General features: G+C 45.9%; 1 protein-coding gene across 7 annotated transcripts in view; it reads left to right on the forward strand.

Annotated features, from left to right (window-relative positions):
* The window catches only part of TCOF1 (treacle ribosome biogenesis factor 1), a 54,532-nt gene that overhangs the window by 13,287 nt on the left and 20,558 nt on the right, over positions 1–20,687 (forward strand). For 3 of the 7 annotated variants that reach the window (XM_073649794.1, XM_073649798.1, XM_073649796.1), the window contains exons 5-15: positions 5,394–5,565; positions 6,824–6,894; positions 8,448–8,585; positions 8,857–9,045; positions 11,000–11,188; positions 12,021–12,173; positions 13,446–13,592; positions 14,580–14,732; positions 19,658–19,795; positions 19,909–20,046; positions 20,164–20,301. In XM_073649794.1, coding sequence (XP_073505895.1) covers positions 5,394–5,565; positions 6,824–6,894; positions 8,448–8,585; positions 8,857–9,045; positions 11,000–11,188; positions 12,021–12,173; positions 13,446–13,592; positions 14,580–14,732; positions 19,658–19,795; positions 19,909–20,046; positions 20,164–20,301 — 1,626 coding nt within the window. The remainder of the gene's footprint in view (positions 1–5,393; positions 5,566–6,823; positions 6,895–8,447; positions 8,586–8,856; positions 9,046–10,999; positions 11,189–12,020; positions 12,174–13,445; positions 13,593–14,579; positions 14,733–19,657; positions 19,796–19,908; positions 20,047–20,163; positions 20,302–20,687) is intronic. The other 4 variants (XM_073649795.1, XM_073649797.1, XM_073649799.1 and 1 more) reach the window with 4 other exon arrangements.

Below are 20,687 nucleotides of genomic sequence, written 5' to 3' on the forward strand. Positions count from 1 at the left end.
TCCATATTGCAACCAATGCATATCATTTAGGATCCTTTTGTTAAATAACAGACTGATCCATTTCCTCCTGCGGCAGTGTCTGAAGCCAGAACCTCAGCAATCACCCTGACGCCTTGATGTGCAAAAGTATAGGACCAGACCTTGGGGCCGAAACTCCACTCGGCACAGTGGTCAGTTGTCGCCCAGTGGACGGAGCTTCGTTGTCATTGCCGCATTGTCTTGCCATACTTTTGTGAGATATCCCCTTTTAACTGGGGTTGTGCTGAATTAACTCCCTTTTTAGAGCGCTCACAGGGTTGTCTGATGAAGTCAAGTTATCATATATCCAAAGGATAGGAGGTTATTTTATAGATTGATGAGGGACCTGCACCGATCAGCAGAAGGGAGCACTTTTTTATAAAATGGCGCAAGCTCGATCACCGCTCCTTTCATTTCCTATGGGGCTTGCCGAGTGCTTCTCTCAGATTTTTCTGCAGACCCATAGGGAATGAATAAATGTATGCATCGGACCTGCTCCTTCAATTTATAGGTATAAAAAAACTAAAATATGGTGCCGACAATTTGACACCCACCGGATCAGCGAGTTCTCTATCTATTGGATTGGTCATGACTAGTGTTGAGCGATACCTTCTGATATTGGATCGGACCGATACCCAAAAAATATCGGATATCGCCGATTCCGATACCGGAAACCAATGCAAGTCAATGGGACACAAATATCGGAATAAAAATAAACCCTTTCTTTCCTTGTAGGTTAATTCTACATGAAGGAAAACAACTAAGAATAATGTAGAATGTATTACATGAAAAGCCGGCAATTCATCAGCGGCATACACCGGTACCCGACAATTTAGAAGAGAAAGAATAGAACATCACACATAGATTAGATAGATAGAAACATGTCTGTCACATATATAAGAAGTACAGTGACATTGTGGATTACTGTACTTGTCATTTAGTGTTAAAATAAAGGATTTATTTTAAAAAAAATTGGCGTGGGGTTCCCCGTAATTTTAGTCTCTAGCGGAGGTTAAGCAGACGGCTGGGGCAGATGTTTGAAGCCTGGGAAGGGGGTAATACCCACGGAGCTTCCCAGGCTACTAATATCAGCCCCCAGCTGAATACCTAGCCTTTACTAGCTATTAAAATGGGGTACCCCCCCAAAAAAAAGGCAGACCGCTGGGGGCTGATATTAATAGCTCAGGCAGGGTGCCATGAATATTGGCCCCCTCCCAGGCTAAAAACACCAGCCGCCCCAGAAATGGCGCATCCATAGGATGCGCCAATTCTGGCACTTAGCCTCGCTCTTCCCACTGCCCTGTAGCGGTGGCATTGGGGTAATAGGGCTGGGGTTGATGTCAGCTTATAATGCCAGCTGACATCAAGCCCAGGTCAGTAATGGAGAGGCGTCTATAAGACACCCCCATTACTAACCCCATAGTCAAAGTTAAAAAAAAAAACACATACCCAGAATAAAGTCCTTTAATTGAAATAAAGACACAATTCTTTATTGTTCTAAATTAAACCATACTTACCATCACGCCCATTCCAGCTGAAGACAACGATCTCCTGCAATAAAAGTAAAATAATAAAGCAACCTCATCCTTACCTTTCCATGGTTCCCACTACGGCTCCAGCTCTGCTACATTCACATGACAGGCTGGATCGCAGCCGAAAGCTGCCATCCAGCTTGCCATGCAGCAGACACCAAGAAGCGCAGGCATGCTTGCGCTCATCAGTGTCTGGCTGTGACGGCATCCAGATGAGCCGAGTTCATGTACAAGGAACTCAGCTCACCTCATGCACGTCACTGACAGCGTGGGAAAATTCTCCTGCTCAAGCGCAGGAGAATTTTCCCACGCTGTCAGTGACATGTGTGAAGCCCAGCTGTGCTCGGTATCACAACTCCTAGAAGGGTGTATTGAAGGATTCCTCCACAAGAGGCCCCCATAACCATTCACACATCTCCACCTTCCACCTCAGACCACCCACCAGAGGGGGCCCGTTAGGGATAGATAAATAGGGAAGGTGGAGCCAGGCAGCTCAGTTCCTCTGGAGAGTTCAGCAAGTACAAACCTGAATGCAGAGTCGAGCTCAGTTAGTCTAGACTGGAGTTGACAGAAAGCAAACCTGTTGAGAGAGTCCCTGCAGTGCAAAAGCCTGAGAGAGGTTAGTCTGCAGTGGAGCACAGTCGAGACTCAGTTGTAGCTCAGTGAGGTGAGCTTTAGGTGTGCCGGCGCCATAAGATCGGTGAAGAGCGGCACGCCCTGCCGTTAGTGTGAGTAGCCTATTGAGAGTCCGAGTAGGCCGAAGGCAAAGAGTAGAGAGAGTTAGTTCATAAGGGGGCAGAGGAGCTTAACTAGCTCACCCCGAAGAAGTAGTTGTTACCGGACACCGGGTCCGAAGCTTGCCGGGATCTCTACGACCCAGTAAGATAAACCAGAATCCCTGGAGAACTACAAGTCCCAGGATCGCTAAAGTGCGATACGTACCAGAGCCAGGAGACACATAGGCCCCGTAGGTCGGGAGCGTGCACTCCAAGAGAAGGCCCTACCACAAGGTCAGCCAGCGCAGGACAGAGACAAAGTTAGGCCTAGCTCCAGGCAGGTCAGAAACTTATTACGCAGCAGCAAGAACCAGGAGGCCCAAAACCTGCTCACTGGGGAGGATCCGGACATACACCCTTCACCCTACAGTGCTCCGGGGAGTACCTGAATTTCCATCAGTAAAAGGTACTGAAGTGACTTTTGTGTCCGTCCCTGTTCTTGCTCCGACTCGGCTGAGTCTCCTTGTCCTGCATCCCTGTTCTTATACTGCCCTGAGGCCCAGCTCCACCTGTGGGGAGCTATACCATCAAGCTGCCTTATCATCGGCCTCAGCGGACTGCGCAGCGCTGGTGAATATCATCAGAAACCATAGGTGGCGTCACGAACATTTTTATAAACTTAACATCTATCAACTCCTTTTTAAAGAGTGACCCCAGAGTACGGGCCCGGGAGCCGACCACCGCAACCTCCTTAAGGCTAAAGGCCTGGGTAACAGAGTCATCCCCATTTCCCCCTGGGCTAGTCACATGCATGAGGTGAGCTGAGTTCATTGGACATGAGCTCACCTCATGCACGTCACTGACGGCGTGGGAAAATTCTCCTGCACTCAGCGCTTGAGCAGGAGAATTCTCCCACACTGTCAGTGACGTGCATGAGGTGAGCTGAGTTCATTGGACATGACCTCGGCTCATCTGGATGCCGTCACAGCGAGACACTGAGGAGCGCAAGCATGCCTGCGCTTCTCAGTGTGTGCGGCATGGCAAGCTGGATGGCAGCGTTCTGTTGCGATCCAGCCTGTCATGTGAATGTAGCAGAGCTGAAGCTGTCGTGGGAACCATGGAAAGGTAAGGATGAGGTTGGTTCATTATTTTACTTTTATTGCAGAAGACATTGGCTTCAGCTGGAATGGGCGTGATGGTAAGTATGGTTTAATTTAGAACAATAAAGAATTGTGTCTTTATTTCAATTAAAGGACTTTATTCTGGGTGTTTGTGTTTTTTTGTAACTTTGACTATGGGGTTAGTAATGGGGGTGTCTTATAGACGCCTCTCCATTACTAACCTGGGCTTGATGTCAGCTGGCATTATAAGCTGACATCAACCCCAACCCTATTACCCCACTGCCACCGCTACAGGGCAGTGGGAAGAGCGAGGCTAAGTGCCAGAATTGGCGCATCCTATGGATGCGCCATTTCTGGGGCGGCTGACGGCTGGTGTTTCTAGCCTGGGAGGGGGCCTATATTCATGGCACCCTTCCTGGGCTATTAATATCAGCCCCCATCTATCTGCCTAGCCTTTGCTAGCTATTAAAATAGGGGGGACCCCACGTCATTTTTTGGGGGGGGTCCCCCATTTTAATAGCTAGTAAAGGCTAGGTATTCAGCTGGGGGCTGATATTAGTAGCCTGGGAAGCTCCGTGGGTATTACCCCCTTCCCAGGCTTCAGACATCTGCCCCAGCCGTCTGCTTAACCTCCTCTAGAGACTAAAATTATGGGGACCCCCACGCCAATTTTTTTTTTAATAAATCCTTTATTTTAACACTAAATGACAAGTACAGTAATCAACAATGCCACTGTACTTCTTATATATGTGACTGACATGTTTCTATCTATCTATCTAATCTATGTGTGATGTTCTATTCTTTCTGTTCTAAATTGTCGGGTACCGCTGCTGAATTGCCGGCCGGCTTTTTTAAAGAGACGGTGCATGAAAACACTATTATTTTTTTTAATAAATCCTTTAACACTAAATGACAAGTACAGTAATCAACACTGTCACTGTACTTCTTATATATGTGACTGACATGTTTCTATCTATCTAATCTATGTGTGATGCTCTATTCTTTCTGTTGTAAATTGTCGGGTACCGGTGTATGCCGCTGCTGAATTGCCGGCCGGCTTTTTTAAAGAGACGGTGCATGAAAACACTAATATTTTTTTAAATAAATCCTTTAACACTCAATGACAAGTACAGTAAGCTGAGCGCTGCCATCCAGCTTGTCATCCTTCAGAGACACTGCAGAGCGCAGGCATTATGGGAACTTCCGATTCCGGTATTCGATATTCTAAAAGTATCGGAACTCAGTATCGGAACTCCGATACCGCGAATATCTGTCGATACCCGATATTTCAGTATCGGAATGCTCAACACTAGTCATGACTTGTTTTCACTCAAGGGTAATCGGACCCCTTTTACGGACATTTGGTATCAGTCCAATGCACACGGTATCACTATTTCACATATACAGACCACATGTCTGATTCTGAAAACCAACATCTACTTTCCTGCTTCACATTTTTTTTTCTCAGCACATTCCCCATTAAGTATGAGGCTGACATCTCTCCGGCCTTTCCTCATCGCTGAGCTGCTTTATTAAAATGCAGACACTCGGAAGAGAATGTGTCTGGTTTTATTCTGTTGCTCCGGGCCGTGAGAACTTGACGTTCCTCTCTGACAGTCATTGTAGCTCCAGACCGGACACCGGGAGTTTGTGCTCTGCTCACCCTTCTGGGAGCCGGGGCCACACACGTCTTCTGTCTTGCAGTCCGGCACTGATACCACTTCATTAGAGGGTAAGGACACAATATTTTCACCCTTGTGATTGGAGGTGCACACCCCGATAATTGCCCACTGAGCGCACCTAATCATGAGCAAGCGCTATGCATCAGAGAAGAAACTCCCTGCCAGATGTTTGCCCCAAAGGGATCTCCGTGGAAGGGGTGATCTTCTGCTCCACTGTCTTCAAAAATACTCTGCAGATTGTCAGTATCTGCAGGACTCTTACCTACAGCTTCAGGGATACATTTTGCCTCCTACATATGTTCATAACTTGTCTTTTTTGACCAGATGAAAGTTGTCGAACCCAAGGAAATGGATCCTGCTAAAAAGTCAGCACCAAAAGCTGCCCCTAGAAGCAGAAAGCGGGCCGCACCAAGCACCGAGATTCCTGCAGCTTCGGCTCAAGGCGGTGATGACCCTGACGGTGAAGAAGAGATGGCTTCCTCAGCCCCAGGAACAGGTAAGGGCTTGGTCTTAAGTATTTTCGTGCATTGGAACAGCATTAACCACTTCCTGATAAAGCCAATTTTTTTTTTATGTCCTTCAAGAGCCATAACTTTTTTTTTTTTTGTCACTTCAGGGCTTTTTTTTTTTTTTTTTTTTGCAGGATGATTTGTAGTTTTGAACACAATACGATTCGCCACATAATGGACAGGTGTGACGCTTCATTGTGTGTTTTTTTTTTTTGTTCCTTTTTTATTTTTGCGTGTCCGAATAAGTGCAGCTGCCCCAGATTAAACCACTGTCATACAGTTGTCGGTGATTGCTGCCAACAAGCAGCAGAGATCGGCGCTGCAAGGCCTCATTCAGACGTCCTTTTTCCACTGCCATCTTGTAGCCATGCTTTTTACATACAGTATGTGTACCTGTAAAGGGTACACATACTGTAAGTGAAAAGCACGGATACAAGTTTATAGTCTTTGGGGTTCGCGCAGTCCCACCTCTCCCTAGTCTTTGGGGTTCGCGCAGTGCCACCTCTCCCTAGTCTTTGGGGTTCGCGCAGTGCCACCTCTCCCTAGTCTTTGGGGTTCGCGCAGTCCCACCTCTCCCTAGGCTTTGATGTTCACACAGTCCCACCTCTCCCTAGTCTTTGAGGTTCGCACAGTCCCACCTCTCCCTAGGCTTTGAGGTTCACACAGTCCCACCTCTCCCTAGTCTTTGGGGTTCGCACAGTCCCACCTCTCCCTTTTCCTCTCCATGAAAAAAAAAATCATGTCCATTTTTTACCCAAGTCATGGACATATGAGTCTGTGAAAAACTCACTGATGCCATCTTCATTGACTGCTAGGAGAAGCTTGGGAAGCCCCCCCCCCCCCCACCCCAAAAAATTGGTCCTCTGAAAAAGGCCACGCTCGGCTGTCAGGAAGGGGATAATATGATGTACCTAATCCTGAAGTATAAAGTCGCTTTCACTTGGCTGCAAACAGACTTTTGGGACAAGCCTATTTCAAATAATCTTTAGGGGCAGAACATTAATAAGTATTACTGCTAGTCTGTGTACACACTTTGCAGTCACCGTTCTGTATTTGCTGTGATTTTGTTTTCCATATTTGCTGCAAAAAAAAACCCTGTAGGTGTATAGATGGTAAGCTATGAGCCAGACAGCAAAGCTTCATCCTATGCAGACCAAAGACGCCATCACTTTCTGCTGCATCTTATGTTTGTCAGTGCAGATTTTACACTTTTATCAATTGCCCACTCATTTTCTTATCCCACAGAGCCCCCATTAAAGCCGACGCCAGCTGCAACCGCAAAGAGCAAGACCACCAATGCCAGGGCAGCAAAGCAAGTAAGTGTGCAAAGCAGATGGGCGGCTTCTGCAGTGTGGACAGCCCCTATTTGCTAGAAAGGTCTTGTAAAGGGGTCTCCAGTTATGTCATTGGTGACATATATACCTACGACAACATCAGATGGGTGGAGGTCCAGCACCCGTCACCCTCACAGATCAGCGGTGATTGGCTCTGGCGTCAACCAAATGTAGGCAATGAATGGAGCTGCAAAACAGAGGTGCAGTTTATTAAAAAATATATATTATATATAAACAGTGCTTTACTCACCGTCCCCTAGACCGCCGTGGAGTCGCTGGTGCTCCTGAACCTAGCGGCTCTGCCTTTGTAGCTCCGAGCCGCTGAGCTCACTAATTGATGTCTGCAATGTCAATGTGACATATGCGCTGCAGACAGTAACAGACATACAGGGAAGCAGCAGCGGAGACTCAGAGATGGACCCAGGGAGGATGAGTAAAGCATTTATATTAAACAAAAAAAACAAAACTGCACTTGGGGAATCTGGATTTTCTGAAAGGGGACAACTCCTTTTTCATTTCCCTTTATAGGTTACAGGGAAATGTGTTTTCTCCTTGGCTACTGGCTGTCACTCAATTGCCCCATGTATCAGTCACCCCCAGTTCTGTAAAGTCTGTTAAGAACATTTGTGACTCCGGCACACGAGCAGCTGAAATTCATTAAAGATATGCACTTTTTTAAAGGAATTTGGCCATCAAGACTTTAAAGCGTCAGAGAATAATTCTCCTCTCGGCCCCCTGATAGGCGTTTTCCATCTACTTCTTGATGTTTACCTGCCGTTTATAAAGATACTTTACTTGATTTACAATTTATGCCATTGATATTTGCCATGCTGATATTGGGGTGCAGCGCGGACATCCCTGAACTTTTGGGTTTTTAGTGGAAATCATAGGTCCATTTGCACTACCATCCGCTGCCCATTTTGTACAGTTCTGTACGTTGGTGAAGAATCACTAACCGAATGCCAGATCGGACGGCCATAAGCATTTCTACGTAAAAACAACTTGCTTTTCATATGTTCAGTCTTCTAACCGCTTCAGGTTTACAAAGACACCCTGCGGTGAAAAGTTTAACGGACCCCTCTACAGACGCTCTATACTTTTCAATACAAGTCACTACTGTCTGAGTATACTATTAGCGTTTTTAAGCAGAAACGCTGTTGTTTTCTTCATTGTTGAACAGAGTAAAAAAAAAATCCTTAACATGCCTGTTAAAATGAAGTTCCAAAAACGCTGAAAAAAAAACCCGGCTAGTGGTCAAAAACATCAAGAGTTCAGGAAACAACCCCCCCAAGAAAAAGCACTTTAGGTTTCTAAAAATCCAGAGAAAATTAGCAATTACTAAAGCATCTTCTATTTTTGGCTGCCTGTTCCCACAATGAGCTTCTGGTGAGTTTCTGAATTTGCAGATTTTCTGCACCCATTAAGAAAAACAGGTTACTTGCATTTTTATTTTAAATACACAGCATAAAAAACTCCCCAAAAACTCATTGTGGGAACGTAGCCTAACACGGTTATTTTTTTTTTTTCTTTTTAAGCTCAAGAGAGGATCTGCTAAAACAACTCCTGAAGCTGCTGCTGGCGAAACCCTTGTAGCCGCCAATGGTGAAGCCGTGGTTATAAGTGACGTCAGCAATAATTCTGAGAGCAGCGATGAGACCGACATCGAGAAACAGGTGAGTCAAATGTAACAAGTGAAGGAGGTGGGACCCTACCAAGATTCGTCTGTAGGGTCTTCTGAACAGAAATGGGAGCCGTCAGCTATCAGCCTCGGGTTAACCTGACGGGGTAGCATTTGCTCATCCCCTGCAGCACAGGAAATGAAGCGTCACACCGAAGTCATTGACCTCAATGTCACATTCACTTTTGGGTAGTCTTGAGCATCAGTTTAAGATGTTTAACCCACTTAGTTAAAAAATTTAGCTATCTGCCACTTTTCTAATAAAGCAGAAGGCGCCAGCCCCAGCAGTGTCTAAGGTGAGAGCCGCCGCGCCAAAAGCAGCCAAAACCACAGCAGCGCCAGCGAAAGCTAAAAGGGGGAGCTCCAAAACTACAGGTGTCACCCCAACAACCAAAGTCAGCACCGCAGCGAGGAAAACTACTTCTGCCAAGACCAAGGAGAACAGTGACAGCAAGGTAAGGGGATCATCAGTAAACCACTTAGCATTTTTTTTGATATATCACAATTAGTATTAACCCCTTCACAACATTTGCAGTATATATACGTCATGGTCGGGGAAAGACTTCTCGACCAATGCAGTATATATACGTCATGGTCGGGGAAAGACTTCCCGACCAATGCAGTATATATACGTAATGGCGATTTCTGAGTAGTCAGCTGATTCTAAAGTGCCTGCGCTGCTCCCTTCACTTTAACGAGCTAAATGCCGCGATCAATATCAATCGCAGCATTTAAGCACCTCTGCTCTTGAATCGGCACCCCCGCGACACCCAATTGTTGCCATGATGACCCGATGTCGTCATGACGTCTATTTTCTCCTGTCGTCCTTTTGAAAATTGAAAAATTTGGGTCTAAAGTAAAAAATTTTGTGGGGAAAAAAAAAAGTAAAATGTTCATTTTTTTTTCTTCCATGTTCTATTAATTCCTGTGAAGCACCTGAAGGGTTAATACACTTCTTGAATGTGGTTTTGAGCACCTTGAGGGGTGCAGTTTTTAGAATAGTGTCACTTTGGGTATTTTCTGTCATATAGACCCCCAAAGTCACTTCAAATGTGATGTGGTCCCTAAAAAAAAAAAAAAAAAAAATGTTTTGTTGGAAAAATGAGATCTCTGGTCAACTTTTAACCCTTATAACTTCCTAAAAAAATTATATGTGCTTCAAAAGTTGGTCTGATGTAAAGTAGACATGTGGGAAATGTTATTTATCACAAAAAAAAAAGTCAAATTGGAGAGATCTCTCTGTTTGGCGCAAAAGCGGGAAAGGACTGAAGGAGGACTGGACCCCGCAGAGGTCATCCGAATACCAGGGAATAATCTAGTGACCGCAATCCTGTCCCTTTGGCCTATAAAATCAATTATGCTGGAGAGGAGAAAATCTTCAATTCGTTGCATTAATAGTGTTGGCCTCCGGGTGGCAGCACTTTCCCACGGTTAGTGTCCCCAATGAAGACAGCAGCGGACTCCTAGGGTGAGCTCGCCCTATACCTGGCAGGTAATGGCTGTGTGTTACACACCCAGGATCTGCGTCTAACAGCAGTTGCCACCTGCGAATGTTAACCTGTTAAATGCCTTTATGGGGGCACATGATTTTTGCACCCATTGGCGTTCACGTGATGTGAGCTCGGGGCGTCGATGGGTTATTATAATAGCCGGGGGTCTGCTGAAGTCCTCGCTGCTTGTCATTATGGAGCTCCCTTTAACCTCAGGCTGTGGCCAGGCCTCAAAGGAAACAGATTTTTTTTTTTTTTTACTATATGCAGCAATACTGTGGCATTGCGGCATATAGTACAAGCGATCACAGGTTCATGTCCCCTAAGGGGACTAATAAGTACAGTGAGAAGTAAAAATATTGTTAAAAAAAACTATGAAATAAAAATGAAATATAGAAAAGAAATGTAAAAATATGTAATTAAAAATGAAATAAAAATATGAATTTAAAAAAATTAAATATGAAAACAAAAAAGAAATATATAAAAGTTTTTATAAAATTACAAAAATGAAATAAAATCTGAATTAAAAATGATTTATTAATAGATAAACAAATGAAAAATAAATATGAAAAAAAAAAAAAACTTAAATTCAAATCACTGGCTCCCCCTCCCAATTAAAAATTTAAATAATAGAAAATTAAAAAAAAAAAATACTTGTGACCGCCATGTTCAGGAAAGTCAAATTTATCAAAATATAAAAATAATTAACCCGACCGGTAAACACCAGAAACGTAAAAAATGCAAAAGTGTAAGTTGGCCTCATCGAGAAGGGGGTAAATGCCAGCTGCACTTAGAGATGCTGACTGTGTAACACAGCCGGCATCCACTGTGTATCGTGTGGGCTCCATAAATGCAGCCCTATAAATGCTCCAGCCAGTGTAATTTTTTTAATGATCCTCCGTCTTTTCTGATTAAACAGAAGGTGCCAGCCCCAGCAGTTTCTAAGGTGAAAGCCGCTGCGCAAAAAGTAGCCAAAACCACAGAAAAAAAGGGGCGCTCCAAAACTACAGCTGCGACCTCGGCACCCAAGGGCCGCACCGCAGTAAGGAAATCGCCTGCCAAGAAAGTGACTCCGGAGAACAGCGAGGAACCGGACCTTGACATCGAGGCAAGTCAATGTTGTTGAAGACATTTCCTGACTTGGGCTGTGTTCACATATTGCGATTTTTCTGCGTTTTTTTTATGCAGGCAAAACCTGCTCTGTGGCAGTAAAGAAGCTGCTTTAAAAAAAAAAGCAGGTTTTGCTGCGTTTTTTGCTGCTCTTTACAGGTACATTTGTCTTACAGGTTAGTGCCTTTTGTTCCTGAGTTTCCTGCACCGAAAATGCAGCAAAACCTAATATCGGCGTTATTTGCTGCGTTTTTGCACTTACCGCTGTAAGCCGCAGGGAGCGGCTGTCGGACGGGTGTTAATGCCACTTGAAGCCTTTTAACCCCTTAAATGACTGTAGTAATTGAGTTTTAAAGTGAGCTACCTCTGTAAATCTGCATTGCCATATCCTGTGTCTATTACCCAGTCTCTGCCACTGCTCCAGGTGTCTGTGATTGTTTGCAGCGCTCACATCAACAGCGCTGCATACAGTCAGTGAGCTCTTCACATGTAGATGAAACGCCCTGCCCAGATCCGCTGAGCTCACTGGCACTGATCACTTTTGAAGTGATATCAGCACTATGGACAAGAACAAACACCAGGAGCAGTGCTGGAAACTCTGCTCTGGACCTGGTGAGGGTGAGTAAAGCACATTGTGTTTTTGGTTTTTTTAAGCAAACTTCAGCCAGGGGACAACGGTTTTCCAAAACTTTAATGAATGAGGCGCTAAAGCAAGGCTGCACTAAGGATCAGTGGCTGTTTCAATGATCAGACCCCCACTTATGAGAGCATTACAATATTACTCAGGTATTTCAGCAGATTGTGTATAAATCATCTTCATCTACTTGCAGTTTGTTTCACCAACTCCGGAATCCACAGCACCAAGTAACATGGTGACCTCATACCAAAAAGTGCCGGTCCGACCCATCGCCCTTCAGACCATGGAGGAGGAGGATGGTTCAGAAAGCAGCGAGACGGAAAGCGAAGAAGAGCCTGTAACACAGGTATGGAAATCATTACTAGCATAAGAGGGGGTCTGAGCTGAAAGTCCGGACAGACTATGGTCGTTCAGCAGTGGATGTGAGACCACCGAGCGTAGTTTATACTAATCAGTGAGCTGGGGCGCTCTTTTTTTCGCTAGACTGTTACTTGACAAGACAAGTTGTCAGATACTTAGTGTCTAAATGCCACATATAGCAACATTTTTTTTATAGCATTGGTATTGATTGTAGAGGATGTGTTCAAAATGTATGTACTAGGAAAAAATATATATATTTTTTCTATTAAATTAATTAGTATGGTTATAAAAGGTTTAATTCCCAACATTTAGTGTTTATCGCCTTTCATGTGGATGAGTGATAACTTATAAGGTTATTCCTATCTCCAAGGTCCTATCCCAATATTTAGTAGGTGTAATAATATTAGCAAATACCTCCAATTAGAAATATAGTATAGTTCTTATGATTCACTATGTCTCTTGCCCCATGTACAGGTCATTGCAGTAGCTTTGGTATCCATGGTTACGACCACTCATATAGTGACAGTTAGAAAGCTGTTAGTGGTCGTAACCATGAGCTTTCTAACTGTCACTATGAGTGGTCATGACTATGGATACCAAAGTTACCCCATGTACAGGTCCATTGCAGTAAGAGACACAGCGAATCAGAAGAACTATACTACATATCTAATTGGAAGAATTTGCTAATATTAATATTACACCTACTACATATTGGGATAGGATCTTGGAGATGGGAATGCCCCGTTAACATCCTCATGTTTTCCCAACACCTTTTCTAATGCTGAATTTTTACACTGTCCTGTTGGGAGTAGAAGGTGGCGAAGGATAAAGTAGAACCACCAGGGAGCAAAGCTGTGACTATGACACTGGCCATACTGGGAGTGATTGACTGTACGGCCATTACGGATATGTTTGAGAACGGGGCTTCACTAGGGAAAACCCAGAGCCCTGCCGAGGCTGAAGTGTCTGAGCCCAGTGACTGCTCAGACAATGCGGAGACGCTGGGGTGTGGTGCTCTAATCAACAGCAGTAACTGCGCGGCTGTATGAGGGTTGAAGGCGATTTCCTACCCTTGTAAATGTTGTTAGACCTTTACCCACTAGTCATTTTCTTTCATAAATGTTGCATTCTTGGGGATCGCACGTTCGTCTATATATTGGGTGCAGAATTATTAGTTGTCACCACATTAATTTTTTTTAAAAAAATGGTTTTAATTTTATATATATTTATTTAATTTTATATATTTTTTGTATTACAGGAGAAAATTGCATCTCCAAAGAAAAGGACAATCCCTGCCAGTCCTGCAAAAATTACCAGTGCCCAGACTGCGAAGCCCGCAGCCGCCACACAGGACTCCAAGACCAGCGCCGAGTCTGATAGTGAACCGGAGATGAAGGCACCACAGGTAATATTGTGCACGGTCATCTCCTGCCTGTATATAGCATATTCCACACTGCTTAATAGCCATGATCATCGCCGTCCCAAAAGGGGCTCATAATCAGTACCCCCAAAGAACATACAAACTCTATGTAGATGTTCTCCTTGGTCGGCTTTAAACCCATAACCCCAGCGCTGCAAACTAATAGTAGTAACCGCTGGGCTTCTGGATTTAACTGTGATGATCTGTGAGCAACGCAGACATTATGATTTAGTTGGGTTTTTGGGTACGAGTAAAACCTTTAATATAAGTGTCTGGTAGCCACTTAGAACCTTCCATAAAATATAACATTCCCTGTCTGTCCTTAATGGACTTGATTTATCCAAGCTGCGCTAAAATATTGCACTTTTTAGGATTCTTGCACTATATTCACAATGTGGCCGGAGCTGGGGCAGGACGGGGTCATGGCAACCCCCCACTTGTCAAATTCATAACGAGTGGCAGCTTTCCTTACGCCACAGATCTTACTCCAAGATTTGTGGCGAGGCCTTTTAAGGAATCGAGAGCATCATTGACATTACCCCCTTAACACAGTGACACACCTGGACATCATTATCTATGGGGGTGTTTATCACACAGGATGCTGCATACCCACGCCATTGTGATTGTGGAGGCACAAGAGCTGTATCCACCTGCGAAGCGTGGCTAGGACTGACAGACTGTTTCCGGCTCCAATGACCTTGATCATAGATGACAAAGAGCACAGGCTTTTTATTACATAGATGCTGTGATCAATAGCAACTGCCGCATCTGTGTGCTCCCTCCATCGCTGCCCCCTCTGTCGCTGCCCCCTGCTCCCTCCGTCATTAGCAGTTTGCATGCTGCCTATTTGGGCTTCTACGTTACAGGGGATCCCAATATGGAAGGGAAGAATGAACAATTTGGAATTCTTTATTCCCTTTTGCAGTTTTACATTTTTGACTTCAATATAATATTTGCTAATTTTTCCTTAAGGTGCCAACTCCAGCTGTGGCAGCCACGAAGCAGAAGCCTAGGGCTAAACCTACCGCTGTGACCCCGGCGTCCCAGATCAGCGCTGCCGCAGTGAGAAGTCCTGCCAAGATGGCGGCTGATGAGAGCAGCGAGGAATCAGACAGTGATGATGCGGTATTTAATTTAATTTTCTAGCATGAATATTTTTCAGTGATGTGAAGGGCTGAAGATACGCCGCCTGTGGTGGAGATCCAACATCTGTAACCCCTATTGGTCGCTCTAGCAGAGATGGGAAAGATTTGTCATTTCTGCTCTGCTTTTTCGGGAGACCACATGTTTGACATCGGCTCCGTTTCGCTTGCAGCCTCTGAGGCTCCTACCTCCTGCCAGTCTATCTAGCAACTAATGGTGGTCTAAGTAATCGGACCTTTACCACTGAGGACATATCTCTGCATTTCTCTATTTTTCTTGCGTTTTAGTATCTGTGAGATTACGACTAATCCTTTTTCTCTATCGCTTTATTGGGGGACACAGGAAACCATGGGTGTATGCTGCTGACACTAGGCAGAAAAAAAAGGGCTAACTCCTCCCCAGCAGGCTACACCCGCACTGGGAGTGAACTAACCAGTTTGTGCTTAGTGTCCAAGGAGGCAAGACATGGGTCTGCGTTCAGACCCGTCTCTACCATCTTGTTGTGTTTTGTTAATGTTTTTCCTTTCTTTTTCAGATACAGCTTGTGACTTCGGGCAACAGGGTGTAACAGCTCACCTTGATTTCCCACCTTTTGGGACAGAGAGAACAATGTGGTGTCGCCCACATCGTCCACTCTCTTGTCTAACAGGCAGGACCCTTTTTTCCCCCTAACTCGTCCGAAGCGTTTTGGGGTGACTCGTGGCGAATGGTCCTGCCTTTCCCCACCCCAGCCCCTTCCTCGGAGCCGGCCGGGAGGAAGACGGTGATCACTAGTCAGTGATCCTCCTCTCATCCAGGGTCGACACCGTCTTTTGCACCGCCGGGGACTGCGACGGTGCGGGAAGGAAGACGTTCCTATTCCAGCAACACCCCCTCCTCAACCGGGGGCTGCTGATGCAGTCTTCAGGACTGTGAAGGAGTCGGGGCATCTCCAGAGACAGGTACCCTCCTTTCTTCAGGTGGCGGGAGCTCCACAGGAGCTGTCACAGCGCTAGCCCTGCTGCTTCTCCTCGCCAGCTGCGGCCTCCGATCCAATGTGAGCTACGGCCTACATCATGGCGCTAGCCGCGTCCCCTTCAGTGACTGCCGCAGCGCCAGCAGCGGCCTCCGGCACAACGGCTCCTGGCCCTCTTCAGCCTCGGCTCCTGGCACTGCTTCAACCATTAGCCCATAGGCAATCAACACCGGGGTCCCCTACATAGGATAAGGTAGGCCCTGTCTCGGGCCCAATCCTCCTTTTTTCTAAACTGTCCAAATAGTTTATGGGACATTTCATTCCACAACCAGAGTTTGTTGGGCACTTCATTCCAAAACGATAGTTGTGGGACACTTCATTCCAAAACCACAGAGTTTGTGGGGCAGACCATGCTAAGACTTATGAGGGTACCAATATCCATTGGTCAGCTTGAATCTCCGTGCATCGACCGCAACAACCCCAAGCACACAGTTCTCTCCGGAGCTCCCCTCCACCAGGATCAAAAGCAGTATTCCAATGGTTGCTGCCTTATTGCATCCGGTAACCGACCTCACCAACCTTTGGTAGAGGTCCCTTTGTGACTGCCTATCAAGCCATCCGCCTCAGCTGCTCTGATTATTTCCCAAGATGTATCAGATGCTGCAGATCGCGCAGAGTTCCAGGGAGCGGGTGCCCTCCAGCTTTACATCTGGACTCCCCTTGTTCCTACATAATCTAGGACTACTCCCATGTCTCGCTTCTCTTTCCCAGAGATAGTTTGAGTTGGACCTCTCCACCCTGCTACCCTAGTCGGATTCCGATCTAGACTCCAACCGTCCCCTCCAGGTCACAAGACATGATGAACAGCCCGGTATCAGCTGTCAAGCAGGCCTGAGTCTAGGACGACGAACCTCTTCCACAAAGACCAATTTCTTCTCAAGAGTGTCTCTCACCTCCAGTCAAGAAGAGATCTGATTGAGTGCACCTGCGAATGAGGTATACTCAGGAAATGGTGTTCAGAGCAGTTATCGTTCTAGAATTCTTCTGCAACCTATGGTTTCTGGTCAGTTAACATTCTGGTACCTGCCGGGTGCCTTGCCTATAGCCGCAACCTTGTTTATGGTACACACAGAAGTTGTTTTATGCCTCTCCCTACGGACAGGTCCACAATTCACCAAGGTTGTGCCCTCACACTGTTCCTACTAGCGATAGTAAGTCAGAACCGAGGTGTCTCCAGAGTTATTATTTTTATAACGGAGTAGTTGCCTATACCTTGACTGTTCTATACTTTGCCACTCTTGCAGTGCGTCAGAACACTCCATCCTCCATGTCCACAGCTGTAGAGCTTCCTTTATGGAACATACCAGGTGTTCCACCAGCTCCACGACCATACCTATGGCACGACTACCCAGGCAAGCCACTGCCAACTCCTACCCACTTCCTAATGGCATCAGATCTATGTGGTTGCCTATCCCGCCAACAGTCCTTTCGGAACTAAGGCGGGTCAGTAACAGAGTGTTACCTTGCCACTGCTATTTAAGAACATACATGCAACAACCTCCATTATTTCCATTTCAGAGGTTTCTTATGCATCAACTGTCGGGTACTCTCTGCAGTTGGTCAGACCCACTAACATCTATGGCCACAGCTATACAGCTGCCTCTTTTCAACGGCATAAATCCATGTAGTGCTCCCCAGGCACTTATCTTATCTATATCTGGGCTCTTTGTCCATTATCCCTAGTGGTTCAGACCTACTACCCCCCCCCCCCCCTTATTAGCAGCTACAGTGTTTTTATCCGTTTGCTGCTAACCCTGTAGTATTCGATCCACTATCCACAGCCTGTCAGTTTGTCGACACTCACCTTTTTGTTTCCTCTGAAGCAGACCTCTTCAAGTCTTCAACAAAATACAGACATGGTATTACAGACCAGACGCTGTTACAGGCTCTGTTCATACCAGGGAGTAGGTCTTAGTTCATCACGAAAACAGATTCTTCACGTCCTGCTCATCCTGACCGCCCCGGTTCGCCCAGGCTCCGTGGGACCTACTGGTCTAATGCCTATACAGAGTTGTAGTCGAGTTGTTGTTCCTGTTTTCTTTTTCCCTACAGTTGTCGTCAACGCCTTTCATCAGTTGGATAATCGGCTGTTTGCGGCGCTCCTCTACGGAGAGTATTCCGCATACAGGTACTCGCCTTTTCTTCCGTCACATGTCAAGGACCGAAACAGACCTAGGGTCTCTAGACGCCTTGAGACGAAGCACGTGATTACCTCCTACCGGTCAGGTACCTCAGTAATGTTGTCTCTTGCCTAATTTTCTCTTTCGACAAGAGAACGTCCGACTTTCAGGACATGGAAGCCTTTCCTCAAGCCGGCACTATCCGGCTTAACGTGTCCAGTCAGAAGTTTCCACTTCCAGGGACAGTTGTTGGCAGCACCCAACATTTGCAGGATGAACGGTTGGTAACGGAGCTCATCTCGGAAGACTCCTCTTTGGATTCAGGATTCCGCATGCTGGTACTCTTCTTTTCTTCCTTCCTTTCGGGATTGCCACTTGTCTAGAATCAAGATGGACTATCGGTCTCCAGACGCCTTACGATGAAACACCTGATTCCACAACCTGAACCAGTCTGCCGTCTACCTGACTAGGACCTCATTAATGCCATGTCTCTTACCGTACCTTCTGTTTCGACGAAGAGAACTTCCGCCTATCAGGATATGATGGCCCTTATTCAAGCCAGTCCTCTATCCAACGTAACACGAACCGACGGGTCGTTTCCAGAGACCGGTAAGGTTCTCCTCAGAGCATTCCCTTCAGATGGGCGGTAGTTACTCCTGCGTGACGTGTCATCATGATTAATCCTACCGTGGGTGGAATCCTCCCTCCGTTGGCGCTATAATCCTTACTCTCACGGTAAGAGTTCTCGATCCTTCCCTGGAGAGTTGGACTCTTTTGGTGTCCATCTTCCTGTTCTCTTTTTTTCGCCTTCTTCTCTCATCTCCACATAAGTGTGTTTGAGTAGATTTGGGGGACAGTGTAACACATGGAACAGGGGGGCCCTTCCCCAGATTGGTCCTTAATTCTTCCCCCCTGAGCGAAGTTTTCCCTGTATGGGAGGGGCTATCCTCCCGTCTAGCCTGAGCCCTGCACCTGTCGGAAGTGTTCTGAGACTCTTGTTCCCTGGCCGGGGAGCTAACTTCTAGTGCCCCCCGTTTCAAGGTCGCAGGAAGTTCAGGACCTTTTCCTTTTTCCGACTCGCTTAAGTTTAGAGCCCGTCTCATCTTTTAGCCGTACTTACATACAGAGTGGAGCGCTAGATTAGACAGTCTGGTGCTTCTGTTTTTTCCTCCACAGTTTCTCCCCTGAACGGGGGACACTTCCAGTTTATCCAGAATGTTCCTATCGCTCCATGGACTGTTCGTCCTTCCTGGTCTTCGGTCCACACCTTCTCCTTGTACTACACGGTATCTCCACTCGGCCACAGCAACGCCAATCGGTATTGGAAGGTCTCTCAGGCAGTAGTGGACCGACCTTACCTTTTGAGTACTTGTCTCTTCCCGCCCTAGGGACGGACTGCTTTAGGACGTCCCATGGTTTCCTGTGTCCCCCAATGAAGCGATAGAGAAAAGAGGATTTTTGGTACTCACCGTAAAATCCTTTTCTCGGAGCCTTCATTGGGGGACACAGCACCTACCCTTATTTGTGCCATTTTTGGTTCATCTTAGGGTAATCTGTTATACCTCCTTTCCTACTGCTTTCTCACAAACTGGTTAGTTCACTCCCAGTGCGGGTGTAGCCTGCTGGGGAGGAGTTAGCCCTTTTTTTCTGCCTAGTGTCAGCTTCCTAGTGGCAGCAGCATACACCCATGGTTTCCTGTGTCCCCCAATGAAGGCTTCAAGAAAAGGATTTTACGGTGAGTACCAAAAATCCTCTTTTTACGTCCTTCCCAGCTTAGTTCTGCCGTAAAAGCCCCAGGTCTGAGTATAGGCAGGCCATCACCTAAACCGTCTGCGCCAATTCCTGCACGTGTTCCCGACTCAGATGCCGAATCTGAAAGCAGCGACTCCTCCGACTCCGATTTGCAACCGGTATGTCAATAACTTTTCAATGATTTTGCATTTATTGCTAATTTCATTATTTTTTTTTCTATACTATTAAATGCACTATAATCCTAATTTTCCATTATGTGTGTGTTTCGTAGGGACAGAAAGTCATTGCAAGCCAGAACAAAACTCCAGCTTCAGCAGGGAAGACTATAGTGACCGGGAAGATGATGGCACAATCGCAGCCATCTCAAGACAGTTCAGAGACCAGTGAGTCTGAGGAGGAGGAACCACAGGTATGGTTTATTTGCTGTAGTGTCATAATTCACATGATAAATATCTTCAATGTAACATCAGATATTTTAAACCATAATCAATACCTTTAAAATATATATATTTTTCCCTCTCTATAGGCTGCTGTACCCACCCCACAACAGAGAACGCCGGCACTTGGTGCCAAGGGAACAAGAGAAGTTTTTACAGCTGCACAACCCGATGAAGAAAGCAGTTCAGAAGAAAGTGAAGATGACTCCGATGAGCCCATAAGTCAGGTAAGGAAGGAGTAAGAAAGCTGACTTTTCTAGAGGCTAGAGCGTGACTACACCCGGGCATCCACTAGGAAACGAGGACCAGACATGTTGGGTTACAGCCCATATGATTCCGGCCTCTGGAGCCCACCAATAATGGAAAGATGACTGAACAAGGTCGTTGTCTTGTGTGTTCTGCCTGCTTCTAGGGGACCCCCCTCAGCCCCAGTATGGTTTTTATTTTTGGCGATATGTCCTAAAACAGTTTACAGTTGAAATCAAAATTATTCATCCTCCCTTGCAAAATTGTCAGTCTTCTGCCATTTTGGAATAAAACAATGAAGTAAGAACAATGGAAATAGCTCAACACAACATGACAAGCATCTTTAGTACTTAGCAGAGACCCCTCC

The sequence above is a fragment of the Phyllobates terribilis genome, unplaced genomic scaffold (assembly GCF_046119375.1).
Source record: "Phyllobates terribilis strain yellow unplaced genomic scaffold, ASM4611937v1 Scaffold_10__3_contigs__length_209671492, whole genome shotgun sequence".
Taxonomy (NCBI): Eukaryota; Metazoa; Chordata; class Amphibia; order Anura; family Dendrobatidae; genus Phyllobates; species Phyllobates terribilis.